Genomic DNA, 19,600 nt, shown 5'->3' with positions numbered 1-19,600 from the left:
ACGAAGTCTACCACCTATCAGGTAGGAACCAAGGTTTATTTATACCTACAACATATGTTGTTTACCTGTCTATTCCATAAGTAGCTGTCTCTTACCCTCCACCAAAGGGTGCCAATCAGCTAAGTATATATATCTGACAGGTAAGTTGATTGTATGAAAATGATATTGTTATGATACAATAAAGTTTCATACATACTTACCTGGCAGATATATACGATTAATGGCCCACTCAGCCTCCCCGCAGGAGACAGGTGGAAGAGAGAAAATATGATAGAAAACGGGAATGGTTCCTAGTCCTGCCACCAAGGGCAGGCCGGTAGATCACCTGACCTACCTGTAACGAGTGGCGCGAAATTTGAATTTCTGTCGGGGACGACGGAGTCTTAGCTAAGTATATATCTGCCAGGTAAGTATGTATGAAACTTTATTGTATCATAACAATATAATTTTTCATGCTAACTAAATAGGCACTTTTAAGTGTTTTTATAGGGGGTGTCTGGAACGCATCACCCGCGAATACGGGGGATCCACTGTATTATTATTTAAACAATGTTCCAAGAAAAGAGTTAAGTGAGATTTTGTACTTTATCCAGCTTAGTGGCTTGTGAATTTTAGTTAAGTTTTTGAACTGTATACCAGAGGTCTGGATAAACTAATCTTTTATAGTAATAATAATTGAACTGTATATATTTTTTACACTTGATGAACTTCTTTTATAAACAGGGAATCTGGCATTGGAGGTCCAGTCTACCATTTGTTACGACTGATATTGTTATATCATGACCCAAAGTTATCTACATTCCTAGATTCACGTAAAATTACACCAGATCTTTATGCTACATCATGGGTAAGTTGTGATTTTTACCTGTATATGAAATTTATAGATTTCAATCCTGCTAATTTCAAGATGTCTTGATTAAATTGTGTTCTTATTCTAAAGGGAGAAGATGTTGTGGCCTTGAGATATATTTTAGAAGTGTAATATGGTGTGTCTCATTAATAATACACGTTCCTTTATTTTTGCAGTTAAGAAGTTTATTCTCTTCTGTGTGTAGCTTGGATTCCACAATGGCTCTATGGGATATCTACTTCCAAGAAAGAGATCCATTTTTCATCATCTTTTTGTCACTAGTCATATTGGTAAATGCAAGGTTAGTAGTGTTCAGTAAATTATGGCACTCCTAGGTGTATTAACATCATACCTATTTCAGGGGGTCCTATTGTGGACTTGAAAGTTTTTTTTTTAGTATTTATTTGTTTCAAGGAAGTAGCAGACATTCATCTTTATGTTGGAGTATCCCTTGAGTGGGAGCTGAATTGGTTGTCAAAAAGTTCTTCTTCCCTTGTAACGTATACATGTTGCTGCTGTACAGTACATACTGGACTTGGTTTGGTTATTGGAGATTATCATCACCTTGATGATATTCTTTCTTGCTTTTTGGTTGACACTTTCTGTTTAGAATGTCTGTGCATGATATCGTGTGTGTGTGTGTGTGTTTTCAGTGGCTGTAATATTACTAAGGATTTGCTGTATCAAGAATGTTGTATACCTTTGCAATTGGTTGATGGTAGAAAGCCACTGATTTTATCTTCAGTTGCCATTTGAAGGTTGAAGACCAGTGGGGATGAGGGTGAGCCATTCTGGAAGATGATGTAAATGGTTTTTAGTTGAACATTATATGGTGACAAGTTGTTAATTAATGATCAAGTAGTGCTGAGAGTTCCAATTATATATTGTGTAGAATCTTATGATTATAAGTAAAAATGAGTAAAAATCAGATCAATGGTATTTTTCATAAGATTGTTGAGACCAAATTCCGGATACTTTTCACGGGTTATTAGCATTTAAATCAAGGTTTAGCAAAAATACTTGTAATGAAGACAATCCTTTTGTGTATTTCTTAGTGAAAGCACAATTATGATACTCATGGGTTAGGTGTGTTAGTGACATAGGCTGTGCTGAAATTAGCATTGCCATTTCCAGTTGTATATTGTGTCTTCTGTAGTATCAGCTAGTATTCATAAATCCTTGGATGTATGAATAATCTGTTTACAAGGCAGGAATTTCATGATTCTTGTGAAGTTATTTTCAATTTTATCATACTTTTATCATCTGTGATTTTGTTTGAAAAATCGGCTGTAAAATTCTCATTGGGCTGTTTGAAGTGATAATGTTTTACTAAACTTATGCAACTTTTTTTCCAGAGATCAAGTGCTTGAAATGAAGAGTGAAAGTAGGGATCAGATTATCACTACACTGTCAGGAATTCCAGCTGGTCTTAGTGTAGATGATGTCTCTGATTTTTGCTCCCTTGCAAGATATTATATTATCAAAACTCCATCCACTTTCAGAAAGGTGTGGTACAAATTTTTTCTAATGACGATAGTTCTATATATTATTGAATAAAATGACAACTTGTGAATATTTGTGTTTTGTTGTGTGTATACACAAAAAGTTATGTGGTATTTAATGCGCTAGAATATAAATGAAAAACAAAACTGCTCCAGAAATATTAAGCGAGTTTTTTTTATTGATATGCAAAAGGTTAGATTTATTACTAGATTAACTTTCAGGACATTCATAGTTGCACTTTATGATCCCCTTTTAATTTCATATTCTGTAGCCACATAAATGTTATTTTATTTCCAGGACTTTTCAACTGCCATATTTGGATCAGTTTATATGGGACATGGTGACACATGCAATAGAGTAGGTGATCTTCCATTGTCTCAAGCCCTTTGTCTTCCTGTTGCAGCTGATGAAATAATAGATACTTGTGACATGTTGCAGGGTGCTCCAGATGATGTTGAACAGGTTAGCTATTTCTGTTATTTAAGTAAGTAGTTTACTAAAGGCCCATTTATCCAAATTCATGTTATACAGGTGACAGGCACCTAAAACATATCAGTATGTACAGTATGCAAAATATTATTTCACAATATTATTGGAAGAGTAAACATACAGCTCAGTATGATAAGTCCAGTTTTACCAAACTTGATTTGTGCCTTGATCATTTCCATGTGAACATGTGGAGCCAGGCATATTGTTAGAAAATAACCAAATGAAGAGATATCATGGTAGTTTTTATGAGTTCTTATTTTAATCATTCCAGTTGTCCAGTACAGTACTCCATTTGGATTTAAACCAAATATTCGTTTTCGGAAACAGGAGCTTAACTTTGCTGTAGGTTTGAAAATTGGGAAGACACTTGTTAAAGGAAGAGGGTTAATAATGTGCGTATGCCATTTCACAGAATCAAAACGTGGTAATATTGATGCTTACATCTATGAAATTAAGTTTTGTATTAATTGATCCCAGGTTTCTGTACTTCAAGATGTTTTTGTTCAAGAGAAAGCTTCTGAAGTTCATGAGAAAGTGGTCATACAAGAGCCGCATAGTTTCTCAAATGGTTTTCTGAGTTGTTTCAAGCATAGACTTGGCATTCTGAAGCTTAAGATTTTTAATATTACCATATTTTAAGTTTGTTCTGTTTTGGTGGTGGGGGGAGGATGATACACTATTAATTACTGGTAGTGTTTATTGTTTTCATTCCTGAATATCCATTTGTCTTGGGAGGTCATTGAGCTCAGGGTATAACTGGTCAATTTGATTTAAGCTATGTCATAAAACCTAGCTACCATTAACAAGTTAGGTCAAGAAATTGGGTGTAGGGTCTGAGTAAAGTTTTATACCCTCAATTGAAGATTAAAGTTGTTCATATACGAAACAAACCTGAGGTCTTAGCATTAGGATAAATACTCAGCGCCAGCTGGAAACTGGTAAAGTTAAAATAATTGTGTACGCAAGGGACTATTGGCATCTGTGCTTGGTCACGAGACATGTGGAGCCACCCACATACCCCTCGTTAACTCGTGACCCTGTTAGTTGTTTTCTTACCGCCTTTAAGTGAGGACGAGCTTTGCTCCGTCCTTTTAAAGCCGGTTTAGTTTGCTCCCTGTTGTTTTCTATTTGTTGTTTGGAGTTCACGGGTATGTGAACGTGAAGCCTTCTCATGCTGCGAGACTTCCTGGATATCACAAGAAGCAGATAAACGCCCTGTTATATCTTCGACGGTTTCGACGTCGAAGTACTCATGTAGTAAGTTGTAGTTGAAGAAACTCTTAAGGTACGGTTAATTCGTTACCTGGGCTTTGGAATATCACATATATGGATTGCCTGTAATCCAAAGTTCTGATATATCTGGATGTGCTTGGGGAAGTAATTATGACTAATTGTGCTCCTTTTCCTGCGGGGAGAGGTGTGCATCGCCATCTTGTTTTCGTTCCAGATACGTGGGCAGAGAGGATGCAGGTGTGCGGTCGGTGTTAGGCTTATCAAGAACCAACCCAAGAAGGACAGTTGGTTTGATTGATAACATAGTGTTGCCACCCAGGATCCCACGTGATGGATGCCCCTTTTATACTGAAATGCACTGAATGGCGGTCGAATGCGTCGCCATCTATAAAGAAGCAGATAGTGCAACAGGTCAGCCTTTAATGTCAGGTTGCTATGCCTACGAGAATAACATCAACAGCCTTGCACTTCTGGTAGGGTGCTGGCTTCACATTCGAGATACTCAGTGACGTCGTAACATGGCGTCCGCCATGACGTCACTTCACAGCTGCGGCCTACACAAAGACACGCTTCCATTTTCATTTTGGGGTACAAGAGTACGTACTTTACAACTATGCTTTCGGATTGGAGGTTTTTAATGCACATGGTTTTTGAGAGATATTACAAGCGTTAGGAGATATAAGTCACATAATGGAAAAGACACAAGTCTTTCCTCTGTATCCTTCCGCTTAGGCGTCCTCAAGCTTGGTGACTGGCTTTGATGCCAGTGCGTTCTCCTGCCAATCCTGTAAAAATAGGGACTTTGTAGCTGATCCTAGAGCCAAGAGGAGAAGTTTCTTCTCCATCTTCGAGCCAGGATTGTTACATCTCTATTATATGAAAGCACAAGAAGTAGTTGTAATTGTCAAACAAGTGAATGATGGAAGTTAGTCTAGTGTGACTGATCCTCGTGCCAAGAGGAGAAGAATAATTTCTTCTTCATCTTCTAGCCAGGACTGTCACATCCTTGTAAAGTAGAAAGGCCACAAAAGGTTGGGTCTCTTGATCTTGGCTGCAAGAGTACCATAAACAGCCTCACGCTTCCATCAAACGTGTTGACTTCATAGCCAAAACCGCTTGTAAATGGCGGTAGTCATGACGTCACAGCCTACTGATTCTCGACTTACTTCGCTGTCTCCAGAACCTAATACGCTTTCTGACTCTTTGGTACATACAGTAATGAAGAATAAACAGGATCTAGAGGTGAAAATGGCTAAGTAAGACAAAAAGAAAAGGCGTGATTCGTCTTCTTCTTCGTCTTCTTCTCTAGACGGTGTCATAGCTAAGTTCGATGGCATCACTGAATGTACCAGTCAAGCGTTGGAGGATACGGGATTTCGTGACTGATCCTCGGGACAAGAGGAGAAGAGTAAATTCTTCTTCATCTTTGAACCAGGTCTGGCACAGCCCAATCAGCAAGAAAATCAAGAAGTCAGTGGCTGGTAAGCTCAAAGCAATCGGACGAAGCCGTTTACAAGAGTCCGAACGAGCGGAAGCGTCGACGGTCGCTGGACTAGCGGCTGACATGGAGTTGCCAGTGGTGACTACAAAGAGTCTAAGAGAGACTACAATGCTGTTGCTGAACTTGATACATACGCCGATGCTTTTACAAACGTTTTCCATGGACTCTAGATGTCAGAGTAATGTAAGATGTCAGAGTAATGTAATATGATAAAATTGCCCTCATATTTGTATATAGGATTGCAAACAGATACCTTCTCAAATCCTACTGACTATAATATTTTCAAAATAGAGCCATCAGCGGCCATTAAAGATCAAAGGTGCCGAGGCCGTATGGTTGGATGACCATGATGCATGCAAATAGATACCTTCTCAAATCCTACTGAATATTCGGGATTGAGCCATCGGTGGCCATTAAAGATCAAAGATGCCGCAGCCTTGTGGTCGGAAGGCCATGACGAATGCAAATAGTTACCTTCTCAGATCCTACTGACTTCGAGATTGAGCCATCAGTGGCCATTAAAGATCAAAGATGCCACGGCCGTATGGTTGGTCGGCCATGAAGCACCCGGACGTTTGTCAGAGGGTAGGAGTGAGTTAATGTCTCCTGTGGTTGAACACAGTGCGTTAGAACCGGAGGGAAGAGAAAACCAAGAGTTTCTGGCTTCGTACGAGGAGGTGATTGATTTGATTAGTCAATTCAAAAACCTTTCGAGGAGCACAGAGACACCTGCCAGCATGCTTCCCCCGGGGATTTACATGGTGTTTGGTTTGAAAAAGGATACGAAAGTGTATGAATTACCTTGTTCTAGTCATGTAGAGTCCATTTTACAACACGTAACATGTACGGATTGATGGAAGGTTATGGATACCTCTTAGTAATCGTATGCAGCCTGAATGGTGGGAATTAGCATATTTGGGTTGACTCCAGAAAACTTCAAACCTTTACAGGTAAGAAGAATTCCCATGTTTTATATACTTGTTGGTATAAGCTGGTTTTCTTCCTATAAGAATATTGACCAAACGCTTCAACTCTTGCACAAGTAGTTAAAGTTAATCGAAAGCTTGGTTCCTTCGAAAGTATTGTAGAACCATTCTTCTTAATGAAATCAAATGGGAACTTAAGTCAAAAGGGAGAGGTGAATGTCTTTCTTTCGCCACTTAGGTAGCCAAGCCTTAGTTAATCTGAGTAGTAGTTCTTAGCTTAGACTGTCTGAACTAACTGGTTTGGGTATGCATGTGTTGGCTTGGACCAGCTAATGGTTGCAGTTTGGCTTTCGAACCTGCATTTACTATCTTAGATTAGTCTGGGTGGTACAATTCTTAGCTGAGCCGGGTCCGCTTAGCCTAACTCATAGGTTAGGTGGTTCCGACATGCATGTCAACTTAGCCAAACAGTGGGTTGATGACTTAACATGATCTGGTTGCTTGAACATGCCCGTACTATCTTAGGTTGGGCGAATTAGTAAGGTTATAAGTATAGCCGAGCATAGACTAGTGCCTAGGCTACCCATTCGAAACACTTTTACCACCTCAACCTAGAAGGTTGTGGTTGTAGCCTAGTATGGATAGCCTGAATTTTCTTGAACAGCTTTACCCTAACCTAAGTCATTTAGTTTCTAGATTAAGCTAGTCTATACTAGCCTAGCCTAGTTAAGTGTACATCTCGGATGGACTTAACCTACCCTAAGTAATGGAAGAGTTAGCCCAGCCTAATTGGAAGTGTTAACATAGCCTAACCTAACCAAACCAGGGTCCTACCCTAATTGGAAGAGTTAACATAGCCTAACCTAACCTAACCAAACCAGGTTCCTAGCCTAATTGGAAGGGTTAACATAGCCTAACCTAACCAAGCCAGGGTCAACCTGGTCTTGCCAACTTAAAATAAGTTTGTTAATTCTTAATTGACTTTACCTACTTAGACTAGTCCAAGTGGTTGTTGACTAAGTTAACCTGGAATCTGCAAATGGGTCTCTTCCATACTGGTCTAGTTTCTATATTGAAGTCATGAACCTAACATAGAGCAAGTCATTAGTACCACATCATATCTGGAAGGGGAAAGTGGGGAGTTTCCCATTCTTCAAGAGTGAGGTAGGGTGAAGTGACGTTGGGTACAATTCTGGGCTAGGTTTTAGAATAGCACCATGATGATTTCTGGCAATATAAGATTTCCCTTTGGAGGGTAGCATATTGAACATATGCCCGTACTATATTGTAACAGGTCACCGCATAAGGTGTTTCGTGGTTGGGATCTTAGTTTTTACAAAAACACTGAGCTGTTTAATAGCTCTCCTAGTGCTGAGGGCTGCCCATTTTCTATCACCAGAAATAAGTTCTCTGATTCCGTGTTGGCCGAGATGGGAGTAAGACCTCGGACCACCAGTTTGGCAGATGAGCGCACAAACCACTTGTCCAGAGAGGAACTTGTATTATGAAAAAACCATGTAATAGCTGTCTCAGGGGTTTCACCCTTCGAGGAGCCTGAGGATTCCATTTGCGATACTGGGAACAACCTGGAGGTTACGCAAACTCTAGGTTCTACCTGTTCCGCCATGTCCCGAATGGAAGGATGGGTTCCAGTAGTTAAGGAGGACCCAGGATGAGTGACTGATAAAAGTTTATCGTTGCACAATCATCGCTACCAGGTCCGTGTGGGGAAGAGGCACCACCGATAGGTAGAATTAATATCTCAAGGTCTGGAGGTTGACCAGTATCCCCTTTCAAACTAATAGTTCTCAGTTTTTGGGTGTAGAGTGTCACCTCGGACTTAACACGACTCCAAAGGTCGTTAGCTCATATATACAGAATGACTCTTTAGCCGTGACTGCCTGTATAGTGGACGTTTCTGTCCATTAAAGGCATTCAGTCAGTAGACAATGATCTGGTGGAGAGGTTGTCAGAACAGAAGGAAGTATCTCTGTAATTACATGTTTACATGCATGGTGATATACATTGGACTTGTGATTGGGCATGTGAATATCGCTTCACACTGACTAATCTTCAGATGAATCAGGAGCAGTGAACTGGATGGGGCACATAAGAACTCCGATCTGATAAGTGATAACATACTCTGTATCAGAGTAGCCTTGACGGACTACCACCAGGCACATACATCAGTCACGTTACAGGAAACTGACCGTGGATGGAGGTCTTCCTCTGACCGTGGTAGAGTGGGAGTACTCAATAACCAGGGTTTTGACGTAGACTCAAAAGTAGTCTGGAACATTAGTTCCAATTGGGCCCGGAATCTGAGATAATGAGTCAATGCAGCACAGGTCATGATGGCAGATGCATTTCTTAGTCATGCTCAGTACGGTGTGAGTATGTGTGAGGGACCTTCAGCAAGGCCGGCTTTGACTTGTCAAAGTACTCTATGGTTATAGAAAGAACTACGTCACCTAGAACATTAAGGTGGTAGACGTAAAGGAACAGGCCAAACAGAGGCAATCGGTCAAGCCTACCCCTTGTTTGTCAAGTTGTACTAATGAGGTTATACAGAAGATAAGGTCATCAGAGGAATATGGGCCTCCTGGCATTTAAGAACATATCTGTTAAAATGATAGTGACGGTTGGTCTGTGATGGTACCGAAGCTCAAAATTGAGCAATTTTAAGGAGGTGTCTGTCTGTTCATTGAAATTTGAGAGTGGGTTCTTTGTTATGAAAACCACTTTCAATATATATATATATATATATATATATATATATATATATATATATATATATATATATATATTTATATATGTATGGACGAAAAAATTTATGATTTTTTCGGAAGAGTTACCGCGCGGACGTAAGGAAATTTTTTTTTTTATAAATTCACCATAAATCGAAATATTGTGCTAGAGACTTCCAATTTGTTGCAAAATGAAGGTAAATGATTGAATATTACTAGAATATAAGAGTTTTAGCTTACAATTGCATTTTTCGACCATTTTGGTAGAGTCAAAGTTGACCGAAGGTTGAAATTTTTGCGCTTATCGTTATTTATATGAAAATATTTCAAAACCGATAAAAGCTACAACCATTGGTTGTTTTTTGTTGTATTCTACATGAAATTGCGCACATTTTCATATATACTCCATGTAACGGCTAATATAAAATGGTGCAAAAATGATGTCAAAGTGACAAAATAATTTCTGAAATGTGTCACTGATACTTTTTAGTGCTAGAAGAAAGAAATTCGCGCTTGCGCGCCTGGGTAACGATTGTAAACAAAACAACGCCTTGATCCGTGAGCTCCCAGCATCCCCCAAGGCGCGTGATTCAAAAGTTTTCACCTAGTAGGCCTATTAACTATTTTTCCGCGAATTTAAATAAAAACTTTTTTATATCGACGTACCATACGTCCAACTGGCACCCAACAGACAATTTATATCGACGTTTATTACGTCCAATCGGCGTTAAAGGGTTAACTGGCCTCTTTCCTTTTCAAATTTCTGTCTCCTTCTTTACTTAGGGCAGTAAGAAGAGAGTACCATCATAAGCTGGAACGGACAAGGTACAGGTGAGTGAAGTGGCCATACTGTTAGGGTTAGTATCAGTAAGGTACCTATCAGTAGCAGGACATTCCTCTCTAGCAAGGGGGAGAGGAATGATACAAACCTACATGAGTGGATGGATTGGTTTGTTAGTGGAACAGATCTTATCTTCCTCGGACGGAATGAACTATGACATTGTGTAAAAACCCAGAAGTCTGACTCTTATGATATTCATATATGTCTTAGATTCAGAAATACTGGTCAGTTGTTTCGTAGAATTCTAGTATTCAGAAAACTGATCAAAGGTGGCAGACTTCCAGTTGGTTAATAGTACCTACTTCCCACCAAGAGTAAGTCTATCCTAATGTTAAGACCGAAGGTTTGTTTTGTATATGAACAAATGACAAATTTTTAACTAATTTGTATTTTTCATAACTTAAAAACCTGAGGTCTTAACATACAAAGGCCCACCTCTAACCACCCCTCTATCAACTAACCTGGATTGGAAGAATAACTAACGGGGTCACGAGTTAATGAGGGGTATGTGAGTGGCTCCACATGTCTCGTGACCAAGCACAGATGCCAATAGTCCCTTGCGTACACAATTATTTTAAACTTTACCGGTTTCCAGCTGGCACTGAGTATTTATCTTAATGTTAAGATTTCAGGTTTGTAAGTTATAAAAATACAAATTAGTTAAAAATTTGTCATTTTTGTACCCTCAGTTGAAGATTAGAATGAATGAAACATATTTGTCGTTATATTAGGGTACTAGGTTGTCCTCAGTAAGCCATATTTTTTTATTAAGTGCTAAACAGTTCATAAGTTGAGAAGTATTTAGATGATAGGGATTGTCCCAGATTTCCATATTTATAAGTGGAAGTACGTACATAGCTGAATATAAGTGTGGCATTCTTATGTTAAATTTTGTAAACATTTTAGCTCGTAATGTTTCTGTGATTTTCAAAATTGGTAAAACTTTAATTTAGTTGCGCTTCCTGATTCCTGCCAGTTGTCGACATGGACAGGTTCATCATACATAAATAGACATAACCTTTCCTATAATGCCAGGTCCTGACCTAACCAGATCTTACCTATACCTAACCTAACTTAATGCAATGTGCCCTGACCTGGCCAGGGGGGCTTTGGCCCCGTGGAACTCCCAAAAAAACAGTAACCTGTCCTGGTTGGTGACTGGCAGGAATCAGGCCTTGCAACTAAAGTTTTACCCAAAATCGATCTCAGATGTTATATAAATTTTACCGTAATAACAGTTTTTGTTTTAAAAGTTATAATCCTTCGAATGTTTCAATCAACATTTTAAATTAAGCTTTTGATATTGGTTTATTACAGGTTCGGTTTTTCCTTGTGGATTGCAGGCCCTCTGATCAGTATAATGCAGGCCATCTCCCCAATGCATTTCATCTGGACTCAAGCTTGGTAAGTGTTTTATTGTTTCATCTAGATGTATGATTATAATTTGAACTGATGGCTGTGATCTTGCTTTTGTGGTTTATGAGACATGTGTCAGGTGTTTGTATGTTCACATGCAGTAGACATTATTTTTTTGTACCTATGTGGATCAGATTTATTGATAGAAAATGAGAATAGTAGAACTTCCAGAAAATCTTTCATAGAATAACTGCACTTAACTGAGATGAATTACAATGTGGTATGTTTTATGCACTTTTTTTTTATATTTCACTTACGAGCAAACTGCTGCTTAGGAATCCCTCATAATTAATATGTAAGCTTGGTAATGTGTACTTCAGTATTAGGTTTATTTGACAGTTGAATTGATTGAAACTTACTTTTCTTTTTTCAGATGTTACAGCATCCTGCTTCTTTTCAAACTGCCGTCCAAGGGTTATTTATGGCCCAGCGTCAAGCTGTTGCATCAGAGACCCCAGGTTGTGGTCAGCACTTGTGTTTCATTGGATCTGGTAGAGAACAAGAAGATCAGTATGTGCATATGGTTGTTGCTTCGTTTTTACAGAGAAATACACAGTACATCAGTTTAGCCAAAGGGGGATACCATGGTAAGTTTTTCTATATTACTCATTGCCTTTTGAATTAATATTTTATGTCAAATGAATCATGTCATTAGTTTTACTGGTCTCCATAAAGTGTGTAATCACATAATCTTAATAGAAAAGGAAGTTGAATAGTTTAATCTAGGTGTTGAGATATCTACCTTTTGTGTTATACCTAAAAAGGCATTTGTCATACACGAAACAAACCTTCGGTTTCTTAACATTAGGATTTACTAGCGCCAAGCTGGAAACCGGTAGAATTAAAATTACACTTGTGAGATCAGGGACTAATGGCATCTATACCAGGTCCACGGGGCATGTATACCCAGAATGCCCACGGCTACCTGTGACCCATCAGTTATTTTCCTACCGCCTTTAAGATAAGACGTGTTACTGTCTATCTCATTTAAAGCCGGTTTTTTCAGTTTGCCCGTTCTTTATCCATTTCATTTTTTATTTTTCATTCCTTTTCTTTCTCCAAGTGTGATCAGTGTGTGGTAAGAGTGTATTACGTGTATGATGGAGAATTTTGCCTCAACATCGGATCGTCTACCGCTTCGAAGAGGAGACAAAGGAATGCCCCAGGAGTCAGTGGCTTCCCTTGTTCTAGGTTCCTAACCTCGGTGTCGACGGATCCTCATCCAACGTGTAGTAGGTGCAGGGAAAACGTATGTACGGTTACTAATCCGTGTTCTGTTTGTCGCGGTTGGTCGGTGGAACAGTGGAAGAAGTTCTATGGGAAAAGCCAATACAAAAGAAAGGGGGTGACGCCATCTTTGGATGACCAAACCTTACCGGCTTCTTTTGTATCGGTAATAAACCAGGCTGCTCCATATGTTTCTCCACCTGCTTTTGAATTGTCTCATACCCTTCGGTTTCTCCTAGCGGTTCTGTATCGAAACGTCGGGAGGGCCTTGGGTAATTTTATGAATAATTTGCACTCTCCTTTCTTCCCAGCAAGTAGAGGGGGAGATCCGCCATCTTTGTTCCAGGCTCCTCTGCTACGCGCGGCATAGGTTAGATGGTACGTGGTCAGCGCTAGGCCTACCAGGCGTACCAACCTTGGATGGTCTGCTTGCGCATTATATGACGTCACGGTTCCAGCAGGGTCCGGCAGCGCTGAATGTTCCTCATCCCCCGGGCTTGCAATTTATGGGAATTAATGCCGCTGCTTCACCATCCCACTCAGTATTTGTACAGCGATGCAGAACGTGGGAGGTAATTTGGCAGCAAACGTGCGGTTACCAGCAGAAACCTCTCAGTCTCTCCCTACGAGAGGGATGACGTCACAACATAACGTCACACTCTGAGATGGCAGGCGTGATGACGTCACAGACCGATTCTCGGCCTTTTTCGCGGCTCCCAGACGCTAATAGCCTTCTGATCCGTCAATGCAAACTGTAATGCAGAAGTTACAGGATATAGAGGAGAGAATGAATAAGAGAGACAAAAAGAAAGTGTGATTCGCCTTCTTCGTCTTCTTCCTCTAGTTCGGCGTCATCGCTAAGTCCGATAACGTCACGGCGAGCGCCAGTCAAGCGTTGGAGGAGGATTCGGGAGTTCCTAGCGGATCCTCGGGCCAAGAGGAGAAGAATCAATTCTTCCTCTTCTTCGGACGAAGACTGTCTTTTCCAAGTCAGCAAGAAGGTCGGAAAATCAGTGGCTATTAAGCACAAGGTTGCCAGACGAAGCCGTTCGCAAGAGTCCGAACAAGCGAGAGAGGTGACGGCCGGCGAGCTAGCGGCCGAGGCGGAGTTGCCAGTTCGGATCGCAAAAACTGCGATACCTCTGGTAAAATCGACGTTGGCGGCGAAAGGTGCAGCAGAGGATGGAATGCAGGTCCCAGTTTCGCCCGTAAGGCCGTTCAAAATACGTACGAAGGACGATAAGGCTCCTATTCCAAAAGTACGAAAAATAGAGAGTTGGCAACCTCGGCGGATACGTTCGTGGAAGGCAGTGTCCGTCTGGATAGAAGGCCGAGGCCGGGCTCGCCGACGCTCGAAAACGATGCAATGCTAATAAAGACGACTTACCTCTGTCTTAAGGGAGCCTTCATCTTGGAGATCTAGACGAGATTCTCGCTCTAGATCCGTGAGCAGAGAAAGAGTGAGACGTTCTCGTTCCCCTGCTGACTATCTGGGATCGAGCCAACAGCGGCCAGCAAAGATCAAAGAGGCCGCGCCGTAGGGCAGGCGGCCGTGGAATTCCGGGCCGTCTGTCAGAAGATAGAGGCGAGACAATCATCTCTCGTGACGGAGAGTGGTACACTAGAGCCGGAGGAAGGAGAAAACCAAGAGTTTCTGGCCTCATATGCAGAGGTTATTGATTTGATTCGTCAATTCAATAGCCTTTCGGAGAAGACAGAAACACCGGCCAGTATGCTTCCTCCTGGAATTGACATGGCGTTTGGACTAAAGAGGGATACCAAGGTGTCGTATGAATTGCCTTGTTCGAGTCATGCGGAATCGGTCTTGCAACACGTAAACGCAAAGATTGCAGGGAGGGATAATTCCTTAAGATCTAATAGATCATTTAAATTTATTACCCCCTCCAATGATAAAGCAAAGGAAATATTATACGACAACCGAAGGTCCCTTTGCTGTCTAGACAAATGAACCCTAATGTTGTAAGGTTAAGGCCTGGATTAACCTTGGATCAGGTTAAAATGGAGTGCCCTTCGATGACGTACCAAGAGGCTGCCACGTTAGAAGCAACAGCTTCTTCTGTCTTTCAGGCTGCGTCCTGGTTAGACCTTTGGTCAACAGCAGTGGCGAAAATGCATCCTCGGAAGCAACAAGGAAAGTAGTGGATGAACCATTGTTCATTAGATTACTACAGTCAGGGTCCAAGGCGATTGCGTACCTGACAAACGTAAGTGCCAATGTTTGGGCAAATATCCTGCTAATGAGGAGAGATGCAAAGCATTGGCTAGACTAAGCCGCAATGTGGATTTGGATTCCCTGTTAGCAATGAGGAATGGGGATATCTTGGAATCGCAACTACTGTTGCCAGAGGTCATACTGGAAGAAGCGATAGATAGAGAAGGAGGTAGGACACTAACGATAGGTTGGTGCAACAGGCAGTTAGGAAAACCTCTACAGTCAAACTATTCCTTTGGAGGGAAGACAACAGCAAGTGTCTCGAAAGAAACCAGTGAGACATAGCATCCCTAATAGAGTCACAAGACCCTCTTCCCCAAAGAGGAGAACGCATCGGCCCTTTCAATAGAAACAACAAGAGAAGGGGCAATAGGGAAGGGGGAGAGGCTCAAGAAGATAGGATGGGCGCCTCCCATCACTCGGCCACACCAGTGGGGGGTTGCCTGGCAAATCACTGGAAGGTGTGGCAGGAACTAGGGGCAGAGCAGTGGGTGGTGGATGTTCTCAGGATCGGGTATTTGATTCCGTTCGAGGTAACCCCGCCCCTGACAGATCAACCATTACCCCACGTCACTTATGCCCACAAATCTCAGAAGGCCACTATTCTGCAGGACGAAGTGAAGAAGATGATGGAAAAAGGAGCTGTGCAACAAGTATGCAGTCCGACAAAAGGCTTTTACAGCAGGATTTTCCTGGTACCCCAAAGCCAACGGGGAGTGGAGGAACAGTAATAGACCTGTCAACGCTGAATCTGTTTATAAGGGGAAAAACCAGTTTCAAGATGGAAACTCCGAAAACGGTTCTACAAGCAGTCAGAATCGGAGACTTTATGCTGACAGTCGATCTAAAGGACGCATACTTTCAGATACCAGTCCATCAGTCTTCAAGGAAATTTCTCCGCTTCAGTCTTGCAGGGAAAGCTTTCGAGTTCAAGGTCCTGTGCTTCGGATTGACAACGTCTCCTCAAGTTTTTACAAGAGTGTTCACCCTCGTGTCGGCGTGGGCGGGCGCACGCTCAGGGGATCAGGCTGATAAGATATCTGGACGATTGGCTGGTGATAGCAAAGTCCAGGGAGAAATTACTCAGGGACAGGGCGGCCCTCCTGCAGCTTTGTCACAGCCTAGGTATTGTGGTGAATCAGCAGAAGTCGCAGCTGGATCCAAGTCACATTTGGAATATCTGGGAATGGTGATAGACACAACACAATCCGAAGTATTCCCGACAGACCAAAGAGTACAGAAATGCAAACAAGTGGTGAATGCCTTTCTGGAAAGCAGACACAGCCAGCAAGACAGTGGCAGGTGGTGCTGGGAATCCTAACCTCCCTGGAGAAGCTAGTACCACAAGGAAGGCTACACCTTCGGTCCCTACAATGGAGGATGAAGAGTTTTGGTCACCAACAGTAGATCACCCGTACGAGCAAATTCCTTGTCGGCAGAAGTGAGGAAAGACTTTGCTGTGGTGGGTGGACGACGACAATCTGACAGTGGGTGTCCCCCTTCAACAATCCTCCCCAGACCTCTTGCTGTTCTCGGATGCGTCACTAGAAGGCTGGGGATCCATATGGAGGAGTTGATGGTGTCAGCAAAATGGAGTTGCAAGGACAGAGAACTCCATATAAACGTGCTGGAGTTGAAAGCAGCTTTCCTGGCTCTACAAGAATTCAGGGAGAGAGTAAAGGGACACTCGGTGGTATTGATGTCAGACAACACCACAGTAGTAGCTTATATAAACAAGCAAGGAGGCCTAGTTTCTCGGCAGTTACATGTGATGACAGTTCAACTTCACCAGTGGGCTATAGAGAACCTGGTAGACATCAAGGCCAGGTATATTCCGGGAAAAAGAAACATAGTGGCCGACAAGTTGAGCCGCAGGGATCAGATTCTGGGAACGGAGTGGTCCCTACACCAACAGGTAGTGGACAGGATGCTCATGTTGTGGGAAGGACCGATCATAGACCTATTCGCAACCAGGTACAACAAAAAGTTGGAAGTGTATTGTTCAGTAGTCCCGGACGCAGAGGCAGCAGCAGAAGATGCGCTACAACACCCCTGGGACAATCTGGACGTGTACGCATTTCCTCCATTTTGTCTAATCCTCAGGTTCTGAACAGGGTAATGCGGTCTCAGAAACCTCAAGATGACCCTGGTAGCCCCGTATGGCCGAAAGCAGAGTGGTTTCCAGACCTACTGGAACTCCTAGTAGATGTGCCAAGAGATGTTACCTCCATGGAGCAACCTTCTGTGTCAGCCTCACGTGGAGAGGTACCACCAGTCGGTGAAGTCCCTATCGCTTCACGGGTGGAGACTGTCAAGTATCTCCTCCGAGAGCGAGGGTTTTCGCAGAAAGCAGCAACTAGATGGCAGGTAATATCAGAAAATCATCTGCGACAGTATACCAAGGGAAGTGGTCAGCATACTGTGATTGGTTTACAGACTTTCTGATATATCTCAGAACAGAAAAACATATGTCTGTATCTGCAGTGAAGGGGTACAGGGCTGCTCTAGCCTCAGTCTTACGAATGAAAGGAGTGGACATATCGTCTTCATGGGAGTTGGCCATGCTGATGAGGAGCTTTGAACAGTCATGCCCACCAAAGGAGCTAAAAGCCCCCAGATTGGATCTGACCAAGGTACTGAGTAGTCTGACAAAACCCCCTTACGAACCGCTAAGGCAGTCCACGGATAGGAGCCTGACCCTGAAGACAGTCTTCTTATTGGCCCTGGCTTCAACCAAAGGTGGGGGAGCTACATGGCCTCTCATATCTCATAAAGCACTCGAGAGGTTGGAGATCAATGGTGTGTGAGTTTGTCCCAGAATTCGTGGCAAAGACCCAAAATCCAACAATAGTAGACGGCAGATTCGACTCCTTTACCATACCTTCCTTGGCAGACTTTGTAGACAACGACAAGCTGAAATGCTCCTGTGCCCCGTCAGGGCACTAAGGGAGTACTTAAAGAGAACAAGGCACCTCAGGCCGGGGTGCCAGAGGTTGTTCGTAAGTACAGGACGGAACAAGAAGGAAGTGTCCAAGAATACATTATCATTTTGGCTAAGGGAGACAATCAGAAATGCTTAATACTGCAGAAGACAGAGGGTCAGATAGCCAGGTGGGAGCTAGAGCTCATGACATCAGGGGTGTGAGTGCTTCCCTGGCATTTAAGAAGAACATGTCTGTGGATAAAATTCTGAAAGCTGGCGTGTGGAAGCGCCAAACAACTTTCACCTCATTTTATTTGAAAGATGTTGCCCATAGATCCTTGGACACCTTTTCCTTGGGTCCAGTGGTGGCGGCCCAACAAGTGATATAGTTCATCCAGTGCCCCTGGCGGGTCAGTTTGCGTCTAGTCTAAGATGAAGGTATGAAAGTAGAATGAATGGGATGACTGGTCTTTTTTCTTTACTACTTTCTTCCTACTCCTTTAACTACGGGCAATATGAAGGAGAGTACCGTCATGTGCTGGAACGGACTAGATGCAGGTGAGATGGTCAGCCATACTGTGAAGCTATCTTAGCTGATGATATACTTTTCAGTAGCAACACACCCCTCTGGATAATAAGGAAAGAGGGGTGAAGGTGGATCCAGTCGCAAGGGACAAGAGTAAACAGTAGAATGGTATCTACACCCAGTGGGAGGAAACCAATAGATCCGCTATATCTTTGGTCCTAGGTTCATTGTCCATTCTCTAGAATTTCCCATATATTCGGAAATGGATAAGGTGGCAAACTTCCAGTCAGTTGTAGAGACTTACCTCCCTCCAATAGTAAGTCTATCCTAATGTTAAGACCGAAGGTTTGTTTCGTGTACTGAACAAATACCAAATTTGTAAACTAATTTGTATTTTCATAACTAACAAAAACCTGAGGTCTTAACAGTTTAAAGCCCCCACCTCGAACCACCCCCTCTAGCAGTCTAAACTGGGTTAGAAATATAACTGATGGGTCACAGGTAGCCGTGGGCATTCTGGGTATACATGCCCCGTGACCTGGTTATAGATGCCATTAGTCCCTGGATCTCACAAGTGTAATTTTAATTCTACCGGTTTCCAGCTTGGCGCTAGTAAATCCTAATGTTAAGACCTCAGGTTTGTTAGTTATGAAAATACAAATTAGTTACAAATTTGGTATTTTAGCATCTGTTCCTGACAGTGTTATGTGTACATATATGAAACAATTTTTTTTTATTTGGTCACTCTAGTATTCAACAATATATTTACAGTTGGCTGTCATATACATTCAAGAAAAGGTCATCATTTTACCTTTTGTCTGTTGCCACTTGGGTGTTTTAGCATCTGCTCTTGATGGTGGCATTTTTTCTAATTCGGTCATTTGTTAGTATCTACTATCACTGGGATAAAAAAAAAGAAAAAAAAAAAAAAAGAGACCCTGGTTGTTTATGTCTTAAGTAAGAAATGGAATTATGTTAAGTTTGTTGAAATCTGAGAACTACTTGCTTATTTTGTGTTCATGGTGTCATGATCTTAAAGAGAGAAATTTGCTTAACTCTGTCTCCTTGGATGGAGTTTTTAATATATGTTCAAGAAAACGAATGGATTAAGAGATTTTGTTATGTTTTTTTATATAGTATACTGCAAGGATTAATGTAGATAACAAGTACAAATCACATGCTGTA

The 19,600-nt window shown here is 41.8% G+C and overlaps 1 protein-coding gene across 4 annotated transcripts in view; it reads left to right on the top strand.

Annotated features, from left to right (window-relative positions):
• Nucleotides 1–19,600, top strand: part of LOC135227072 (TBC1 domain family member 23-like) — an 88,494-nt gene that overhangs the window by 58,076 nt on the left and 10,818 nt on the right. For all 4 annotated transcript variants that reach the window (XM_064266897.1, XM_064266900.1, XM_064266898.1 and 1 more), the window contains exons 5-10: nucleotides 724–847; nucleotides 1,027–1,151; nucleotides 2,206–2,356; nucleotides 2,651–2,815; nucleotides 11,408–11,494; nucleotides 11,880–12,093. In XM_064266897.1, coding sequence (XP_064122967.1) covers nucleotides 724–847; nucleotides 1,027–1,151; nucleotides 2,206–2,356; nucleotides 2,651–2,815; nucleotides 11,408–11,494; nucleotides 11,880–12,093 — 866 coding nt within the window. The remainder of the gene's footprint in view (nucleotides 1–723; nucleotides 848–1,026; nucleotides 1,152–2,205; nucleotides 2,357–2,650; nucleotides 2,816–11,407; nucleotides 11,495–11,879; nucleotides 12,094–19,600) is intronic.

This window comes from Macrobrachium nipponense, chromosome 15 (genome assembly GCF_015104395.2).
Source record: "Macrobrachium nipponense isolate FS-2020 chromosome 15, ASM1510439v2, whole genome shotgun sequence".
NCBI lineage: Eukaryota > Metazoa > Arthropoda > Malacostraca > Decapoda > Palaemonidae > Macrobrachium > Macrobrachium nipponense.
Note: the sequence above shows the minus strand (reverse complement) of the source record. Positions and strands in the feature narration are given on the sequence as shown.